The 9,802-nt window shown below is 42.8% G+C and overlaps 1 protein-coding gene across 1 annotated transcript; it reads right to left on the bottom strand.

The window, feature by feature from the left end:
* Positions 1-6,289: 6,289 nt before the first annotated feature.
* Positions 6,290-8,510, bottom strand: adrb1 (adrenoceptor beta 1). Its single transcript, XM_069155554.1, has one exon. It carries the CDS (start codon positions 8,371-8,373, stop codon positions 7,180-7,182), a length of 1,194 nt encoding a protein of 397 aa, XP_069011655.1. The 5' UTR covers positions 8,374-8,510; the 3' UTR covers positions 6,290-7,179.
* Between the last annotated feature and the right edge of the window lie 1,292 nt (positions 8,511-9,802).

Here is a 9,802-nt window from a genome sequence, read left to right as displayed (position 1 = left end):
ATTCCTCTTATTGTCTTTTAACTTCAGTGTTATGTAATCCTGAGTGCAAAAATAGACGTTTTAATTGGGAATATTCATGTGTCCATGTGGTCTATCCCATTAGAAAAATCAGCCCTCTCATGTGTGGAAGCTCTCGGTAATGCTTTGATTGTATGCCACTCTCTGCTCGGCCTCTTCAGACACTTGGCTTCAGCCTCTAGCGCGGAGATTCAGACAATTAATTTTCTCCCACAGGGCTGCAGTAGCTACATTAACAACCTCCAATTTGTGTCTTGTTCATTCAGATTTGTAATTGATGAGAAGGTGCTGAGCTGCAGGTTTGGGCTGGTTCCAGTATGCAAATACAATACGTGAAAAATGTAACTCGTATTGTTTCATGTTTAGACCAGAAGTGTAACATGCCTGCAGTGTGTATCTGAATATTGTCTTCGAGCAGGAACGCAAGGTCACCCGCAGAGGTTCATGAACAATTGAGGAGCCGAGGAGGACTCCAGGATCTGATGCACTACTGTGATGTTTTACTGGTGTAACGCAGACAGTGTCCTTTACCGTGAGAGGGCAAAAACCCTGAGCAATTGCAAAAGGGCACTTTTCCCCTTTTAGACTCAAGCTCTCAGAAGGCTTAATGCACTCTGTGGTTTAAGGAGGTTGACTCGTACACCTGAGACGGGAGTTTCTCCACAATGTTATTATTAAAGACTGACCATCCGGGTCAGGACTTATTTGAGGCTTTCAAAAGAATTAGGGACTGAAAATGTTGCATGCATGTTGATGTTACTCAGATCTTTGGAAGGAGTTAACCCTTGATCCAAAGTTGTAAGCTGAGGATGGGCTCGAACTAAGTATGGAAAAGCACATTTCTCTCTTCACAGTGGGTTTGAGACTCAATTAGTAATAATGTTTGCTTTCATCAATGCAGTCACTGTCAAGAGGACTTTCAAGGCTTCTGTTTTAAAGGAATAGTTTAACATTCTGCAAAAGTCCACCTTTTTGTTTAGTTGCTGAGAGTTACATGAGAAGAACGATATCATGAGGTTGGAGCCAGCGGTCAATCGGAGAAGCCCAGAAACACAGGAAAGAGCTGGTCCGCTTGTGTCAAAAGAATATGAAGAGCCAGGAAATAGCTGCACCCAGCCAAGAAATATTCCACTCCAAAACCCTCCACAGGTGCTGGTAAGAAGATTTTTGTTGTCTTTGAACAGAGCTAGCTGTTTCTTTCTGCTTCCAGTCTTCTAATCTAACTGAGACAGTGCAAATATTCTTTTCATGACAATCTCTGTTGGCACACACACTCATCCTGTACACTAAATCTCCAGGTATCAAAAAGGACCCTGCACCACCAGACACTGAATCATCAGCTTATTTGGATTCGAGTGAAGAATTTAGTAAAAGGTCAGGACTCGGGAGACGGGCAACCCGATGAACAATTTGAAGAGAAAGCCAGGCTGCTTCAGGAGCCACAGAGTGCAATTACACAAGCTGTGCCAAAAGGTTCTCATTCAGAGGGAGAAACCAGCGAGGAATTTGTAATGTGTTTGGTCGCCAGTTGTTTACCTTCAATTAAACAAACCTATGCAGTGAGCAGTCAGCAAGTTACACCACTCCAAGCCTGCTTGGATTTTGATATTGTTCCAGCTTTATTTATGCAAAATTCCTTGGATTTAAAAGCCGTGCTTTCCCTGAATGTATCAGTCTGACCAGGAACGAGTTTCTTTTATAGTTCAGTTATCATAATCTGGCAATCTGATCACAGTTTAGTCCAAAATTGTTTGATCGAAACAGAAAAAAATGTACCTCACTCATGTTTGCTGTTCCAATATTTCTAAAAGCAGTTGCGTGATCATGAGTGTGCTATTCTTAGTTTCTCAGTTCATATTTCCGTAAGTCAGTCAGTTTACATTATTGAAGCGGAACACAAATGCGGAGCATGACTGACCACATTACCCCAATCTTTACGTGAGCCCCGGTCGGAACGAGCCCGAGCACTGAGCAGATGGAAGCCGCAAAGCGCCAAGTTCACACGGGAATCCAAACAGATGGACGCATGAAGTGAAGCACCTGCTTTTGGCAGCGCACCTCGATACTCACAGCGTAATTTAGAGTGGAAAAAATCACAGGGGGATTTTGTCTTACAGGGTTACAAGGCATTTATTAGCCAATGGAGGTTGGGTTTTTATCAATGTTTTACATCAGGGAGACGTGAGCCAACAATGGGGTCTCCACGAGTTCAAGCTGGTCACATTGCCATAGTTTACATTCATAAAAAGGGTTTATAATATTATTTCTCTATAGCTAAAAATGTATTTTATATACATATCTTTCCTTATTGAACTACAGTTTAATTGCATTTGATGTGGCTAACATAAGATGTTAAATGAGGGGGGGGGGGAAGGTGCACTTTTATGCTCCCACAGCACAAATTTTGCATATCTGTTGGGGTCTGACAAGGTGGTAATAATTACCAATCAGCAATAATTATCTCCAGGTGGGGACATTTCTTGCCTTCGGAGGGTTTTGTTTTTCTTCTTCCCAGATTGTATCAGCCTCCAACTGCACGCCCTGAAGAAAATGAGATCATTTGCATATCGTTTTACAGTATTGTGTTTCATAATCATGTTTCTGTTGGATCTATTATTCAAAAGTGTGTCCACTGAGAAACATTAATGTCTCCTCGCACAGATATTACAGTAGCATTTGGAAAAAGCGACCATCAATATGAGTCACAATGAGGTCTCCTGGTCTGAGGGTTTTTGGTTCTCTTTGATGATCATGATGATCGTGTTTGCTCTTTAATGGAGCGCAGATGGCAGGTGGAGGCGGTTGGCAGAGGCAGTGTTCATGATCTGGATGAGAGGAGGTGGAGTCCATGTAATAACTGAATGAAACCTCACACCTGTTGCCTCAGAGCATCTGAAAGGACTCCAAACACTCCCTTAAAGTTCCAGCGCGGTGTGGATGCTGTGATTTGGGAGGTCGTGGAAGAAGTCTGACTTCATTCTGCCGAAGGAAACCCCTCTTTTTAACTATTTTATGGGTCCATTAATTATTAAGACCTGGGAACATGGACATTTTATCGAGGACTGATTACACCTTGATTTGCAACTAGTCTTGTAAAATATCCCCACGGTCTTTACACTATAAAAACGTTTGTTTCAATACTGTTAAAGGAATCGTTAATAATTTTGGAAAATACACTTGTTCATTTTTTATTTTGTCAAGAAAATCACCATATCTGCATGATAAATAATGAAGCTCAGCTGGAAGCGATGCCTCTGTCCAAAGGTGACGAAATCTGCCTATTTCTTGGCCGAGAGCAGCGACTTCCTGAAGTCTCCGCTGGTGGCAGCGGCTCCCGGCCAAGAAATAGTCAGGCACACAACTCCCTCATAAAACCGCGACTTCAAAAGATACAGTATATTAATTAGTGAGGTACTTGTAGGCAGATTTTATTACTACTGGATTAAGAGTCTCTTGGCTGGACATATTTAGGCAATTTATTTGCTGCACAGATGTGAGGGTGGAATCAATATTATCAGCTCAAGACAGAACAACAAACAGACAGAGAATAACAGTAATTCCCAAAATGGTGAACAATTCCTTTCATATGTAAGAGTGTGGGGATTTCATCAAGGAAATGATTCAGTGTCTTGAAAAATGCCCTTATATTGCATACATCACGCATCCGCTGCAATAAAGTAGGTAAAATAAAACTCAATGAATTATGTTAATATGAAGGAACTTTCTGTATTTGTTTTTCACAGGTGCTTTGTCTGTATTTTATAAATGCACATTGCATTGTGGGACCAAGAACACCCAAGGGTGAAAAGTACAAGAGGCAGGGCAGCCATCACTGACGTCAGCCACTCATTCGAACCTTTCTCACACTTCTATGGTAAAAAATTTTTAAATAAAGGATTACATTTTTTAAACTGAAGTGATTTATAAATGTAGGACATAGCTGAGTATGGTTTTAGTTTGAAAGAGTTGTTGAGCTTTTGTTAACCCGAATCTAGTTTCACCATACAAGCCAGGAATATTTTTGCTGCACTCATTTTGAAGTATTTATCTTTTGTCAGCTTGAGGTTGGACAGAAGTCTCCATAGATAGTACAGAGGATATAACATAGTTTAAATCTATTGAATTTTCCATTTTCTATGAAAAAGGAAATCTCATGTTTCTGACAATTATCTGTCAAAACAATATGCAACAATATTTTCTATGGATGTTTTTCTTATTACAGTGAATAAAATTGGACAAATAAAGAGCAGAAATATTGTTCGGTGCTTACCATCTTTCTTCTAATATTTAAAAGGGTCTTTCCAAAACTGGACTGTAGAATAGTAGCACTCAAGACCAGTCAGAGGTCACGCCGATATCAATCTACTTTGAGTTGGAGCAGCCTAAATGTCTACTACATGCAATTTGAAACAATTATCCTTAAAGCCAGTGATTAGCTTCTCCATCTGTGAGCCCACCGTTAATCTGTCCAAACTCAAACTTCTTGCCAAACAAACAATGCTTAATAATGAAGTGAGTCTTTGCCAGGAGGCCATCAATGGAGCTGGCTGCGCTTGCGCTGTTAGTTTTTTTTTCCCCCTAAAAGCTGGGTCTCATTCACACTCATTAGTTCAGCCAATCATATCTAAACAATGTTCATTAGCCAAAACAGCTGAGCTCAGTTCCAGTCAGTTTTTCAGGTCTAATTGAAATGTACGGCTCAGCTCCGTTGGGAAAGCATCATTAACAGAACACATTATGTTAATGCGTTTTAAAGACGCCCAGCTTAGGGGCTAATTAATATTCCCCAGATAGAAAGGCAAAATATCTCCGTTAAGAGCCACTTCATAACAACAGCTGTTTACTGGTACATTTTCTATAGGCTTGAGGAGTGAAGCTTGAGGAGAGCCATCAGAAAGCAAGAGGCAGTTCAACTTTATAATGAGATTGTATGCAGGAGATCATAAACACATTTCAGCTTAAATTGTAAAGATTAAAGGCAAGAGCGAGGGAACTGTTGATCATGCTAAAAATGTGACACATTAAATCTTGTAAATGTTTCATTTAATTTTGTTTGCACCATAAAAAAAACCTAAATGTTTTAAAGTGGCACTATTTTACATCAAAAGTTCAGTTTACTCATCTTGAGGAGTCAGTCTGTCAAAACAAATGTATAATAGCTCTTGTAGCTATGGAGTACCTTTCAAATAACCCTGGTGATGTCACAGTGATGTCATCGGGATCACCTCATTTTATAGGTTTGAAACTTCACATCATTTCACCGTCTCCCTGAGTTGAGGTTTGCACGGAAGGCTAAAACTAACCAAGTCAGCACATCTGCTGCTTTGATTTTAAACCATTCTTTCTAAAGATCTGTCTCTTGGGAGACAACACACACATTTAGTTTTACATTAGTCGACTGGCTTGTAGTGTGAAAGCTACAATAGTCAGCAACTTGCATTTTGTGCAGCATATGACCACATCCAGCGCAAATGGACTGCATTGAGCAAATGCACTTAAAATTCAAACAAATACATGTCAATCGTAATGCAATTTAATTTGCATGTAAGGGAATGTTTTAGGTAAGAGAAAAACTCATTTGTTTCACAAATGAACTAAACAGGCTTTGTTCGCAGAAGCTATTTTGTCACACCACAGCAGGACCAGCACAGGTGGGTTCCAGGTGTAAATAATCAAATGAATGGTGGCTGAATTGCTGCAGTTTCAGCATCCTGAGTTTGCGCACGCTGTGTTGCTGTCACACTGTCATGGCTTACCGAGAAGCTCGAATAATACAGAGCCTCAGTTAAGCACAACAACACCTGTGCTTTTCCAATAGGTCAAAAATGTCTGCGGTGACAGTCACAGTGTAGCTGCTTCCTTTAATGTCTCTGCTGTACTGTATGAATGGGCCTTGTTGGCTGACCATAAAGCAACAAAACAAAAAACAAAAAACGATTTATATATTAATTCATTATTTAATCCATTGTTTGATAATCTGATTTTCGTGGCTCATCTCCACAGAGGCCAATCAGATTCCAGTTGCTCTCAGCAGTCCCAGCAAGCACATGCAGAGGCATCAAACATCACAGCAGGTCACCAACCCTGACAGACCAAACACGGGTTTGTTTTATACTCTTTGCAAATTATTTGTGAATGAAATGAAGTTTAGAATATGAAAGAAATGAAACAATTTATACTCAGGAATTTTTTAAATGACTACAGCTTGATGATCCTCCGTGGCAGTCCAGTAATCAGCAATTCAAATCCAAATAAATCTCAAACAGTGATAAACAATGAAACGTCCTTTTATTTTCACAGACGTTGACACATCACCTCACAATAGCATGTAAAGCCAAAGACAAAGAGAGAGGCTCAAATTCCTCACTTCAATACTAAACACCACGTACACAGGGCATTCATAGGAATCCACCCACATTGAACTTGCTTAGTTGAAAAAGACAGCGCGGAATAAATACACGTCTATTGTACAGAAATGTTTAATATAAACAAATAGCTGTCGTACAAATTGCACTTGCCGATGGCTGTGAGGTAAAACACATCGTGAGCTCTACAGGACTACAGTACAGTCACTCCGACAAATGCCTCGCTCTTTATTGTAGCGCGCCTGAGCGGTCGATTTAAGAGTACATTGTTACCCATCACGGATATGGAGTTGACTTATAGGATACCCGACCCACCTCCCCATTATCAATCATCAATATAGACGTGAACTTTTTTTTTATCCAAGAAATTAGAATTAAGAGGACATGATCAGGAATAAATCACAGGAGAGTCCGTGCGCCTTTGGCACGTTCACTGATTCCGATTTAAAAGCAAAGTGAATCAGGATTTATCACCGACGTTTTACATCCACCGGATTTCAGCCTATAATTTGTCAAATTGGATCACCTCTTAGACATTAAAGTCGTGCTGAAGAGATGTGCGCGCATCTTGGGCACAACATTTGGCCCTGACGATTCTTTTAAGAATATGGCTTTCAAATATTTCCGGTGTTGGCTGATGCTCGAGTTCGTTGATGCATATAAAAATGGATACACTATAAGGTATGGCTCTTGCGTATACCTTTCCCCAAAAAGAAACCCACGGAGTTAACGCTCGTTTTTATCCCCCCCCCCCCTCCCCGGTTGCTGTAATCCGCAAAAGTTGAACTTTTTTCCTTCACAACTGTGATTCAGAGTGAGACAACTTTGCGGTCCCCACCAGGCTGCTGTCACTGATGTCCAGGCCCGCGCACTCTGTCCACATACCCAGCGTGCCGGGCTCCAGAGAGGAGACGAACCCGCCGGAGCATCGTGACAGGTCGCAGGAGCTGATGTGCAGCCTGCGGTCGGCTTGCCTCGGGCAGCACAGCAGCCTCTTGAAAGCCTTCCTGAAGTCCGGGCTCCGGCAGTAAATGATGGGGTTGAACGCAGAGTTCACGTAACCCAGCCAGTTCAGGAACACGAAAAGGTTCTTGTCCACCACCTCTGCGCTAAACACGCGCACGACGTTGACTATGAAGAAGGGCAGCCAGCACAGAGTGAACGTCCCCATGATGATGCCGAGCGTTTTGAGCGCCTTCTGCTCCCTCAGCGCCAGGATCTTGGAGGGCCTCTTCTTGCACTTGGAGGTGAGTCCAGTTAAGGCGTTGTGAAACCTGCCCTCGCACTTGTCGATCTTCCTCAGCTGATTTTGCGCCTCCCTATACACTCGGGCGTAAACAAATATCATGACCAGGAGAGGAATGTAAAAAGATATGATGGAGGAAGAGATGGCATAGGCCCTGTTAGTAACAAAGTCGCAACATTCAGGGTCCTCGTAGCAGGCAGTGTCCACGCTGTCCCGGGACCAGTGCATCATGATGGGCAGGAAGGAGACCAGCGCAGAGATGGCCCAGACTACACACACCACCGCTTTGGCCCGGGCTTTGGTTAACAAGCTTTGGTAGCGGAAAGGTGAGGTGATGGCCACGTACCTGTCTATGGCGATAACGCACAGGGTCTCGATGCTGGCGGTGACGCAAAGGACATCCACGGAGATCCAGAACTCGCAGAAAAAGGAGCCGTACAGCCACGAGCCGCGCACCTCGAGCGCGGCGCCAAACGGCACCACCAGCATCCCCATGATGAGGTCCGCGCTCGCCAGAGACACGATGAACACATTGGTGAGCGTCTGCAGCCTCTGCGTCCTGGCTATGGCCACGATGACCAGGATATTCCCGAACACAATAGACAGGACGATCACACCCATCAGCAAGCTCATCCCCGCCATCCACTGCTCGGACGCGGCTGCAGCGGAGCCCGGCGCGTCTGACGCCTCGCTCCCCGTGCCGTTCTGGAAGTTCACCGGCGAGGACGCGCCACCGTCCCCCATAACGGGCTGCTGCGCTGTGTGCGGGACCAGGGCGAGTTCATCAAGGCAATGCAAAGCAGCCTTTCCAGCCTGTTGCCGTCGCACGATCTACAGTTCTTCTCCCATCGCGCGCAAACTCCATCTGGATCTCCTCTCAGCCTGCGTCCGCTGCTGCACCGGCCCGGGCAGCAAAGCAGGCGGTGACATCAATGCTCCTCACAACCAATCAGGCAGCTCAGCGGACAAACGGTCCAGAGCAGTGAAGTTTAAGAGGCAAAAAAAAAAAAAAAAAAAAAAAGCACCTAAACCTCAAAAAAATTATTGGCTACTTCAGTCTCATTTTCATCATATCCTAAGAAATTATTGCGCATGAATGAATGAAGACACTTTCATTGAGACAAGAGGAGGACATTTATGGCAAGCAGCTCTTGAACCACATCCAGCTTCCTGTACCTGAAACTGTGACTCCTATCTGTCAAAAATCGTTCAGTCTCTGGGAACACAATGAGCCAAATAAAAGTCCAATATACACATTTTGAACTACAGGGATTTCTCTGTTTTCATCACTTGCCATCACAAACAAGATTTGTTTTTCCACTAGTCCATTATATATTTTTATCTCCAAAAATACATTCCATGAGCCAGAGGTCACAACCAACCACAGATCTGTTCTGTGCTTCTCAGCAGCTGTATTGCATTAAACTTCTTAGTTTAAGTCAGAAGTTAAGAAAGCTATAAAACAGAGTTTGACTCAGCCAAACTACACCCATCATTTCAGAAACAATAATTTCAGGACTTCTGCAGGTCATAAAAGATACCAAAAAAAAAAAAAAAAAAATACCACCAGGATGTAAGGAACATCAGGTGTGAACCTGCTGACAGGCAGGTCCAGTATTTAAAAAACAAAACAAAAGTTAAACAAGAAAAAAAGAGCTGAACAAAGAGGCCACTGAGGCCCTTCAAATATTCTTACAAAACTGAATCAGACAGTGAAAAATATGGCAAATAATTGATTGTATCTGACCTCCTGGAGGAACAACACACATTGTGATTTCATTTTCAGAATTGGTGGTCATACAATCATAAAAAAAAAATGATTTGCAGAGTACTGTCAGCCTTTGTGTGCACATTCCCTACATTCTTCAGAGAGCTTTTCTATGTCCACAACTGACGAGCAAGACTCTCAAAAATATAGACAAGGACAGACATCTTGATGATCAGTGAGAGAAAGGATTTGCAGCAGCCTTGTGACAAACAGACTGCATGCAAAGATGGATAAGGCTGTGGCTCCTTGTTTTTCTTTTTTGCTGATCAGCATGCCTATTCATGAACCTGAAGACCCGGTGCCAGAGGGTGTGACACAACCTGACCCGGCATAACAAAGCCTATCTTAGTGTCAAGATGTGCGCGTGGATTTATACCTCAGGCACACACTGTGTAGTTTTTTTGT

Source organism: Embiotoca jacksoni, unplaced genomic scaffold (assembly GCF_022577435.1).
Source record: "Embiotoca jacksoni isolate LCO1_2020_lvr unplaced genomic scaffold, fEmbJac1.0.p SCAF_20, whole genome shotgun sequence".
In the NCBI taxonomy this organism is placed as follows: Eukaryota; Metazoa; Chordata; class Actinopteri; family Embiotocidae; genus Embiotoca; species Embiotoca jacksoni.
The sequence above is the reverse complement of the archived record's forward strand: the minus strand, read 5'-3'. Positions and strand labels throughout refer to the sequence as shown.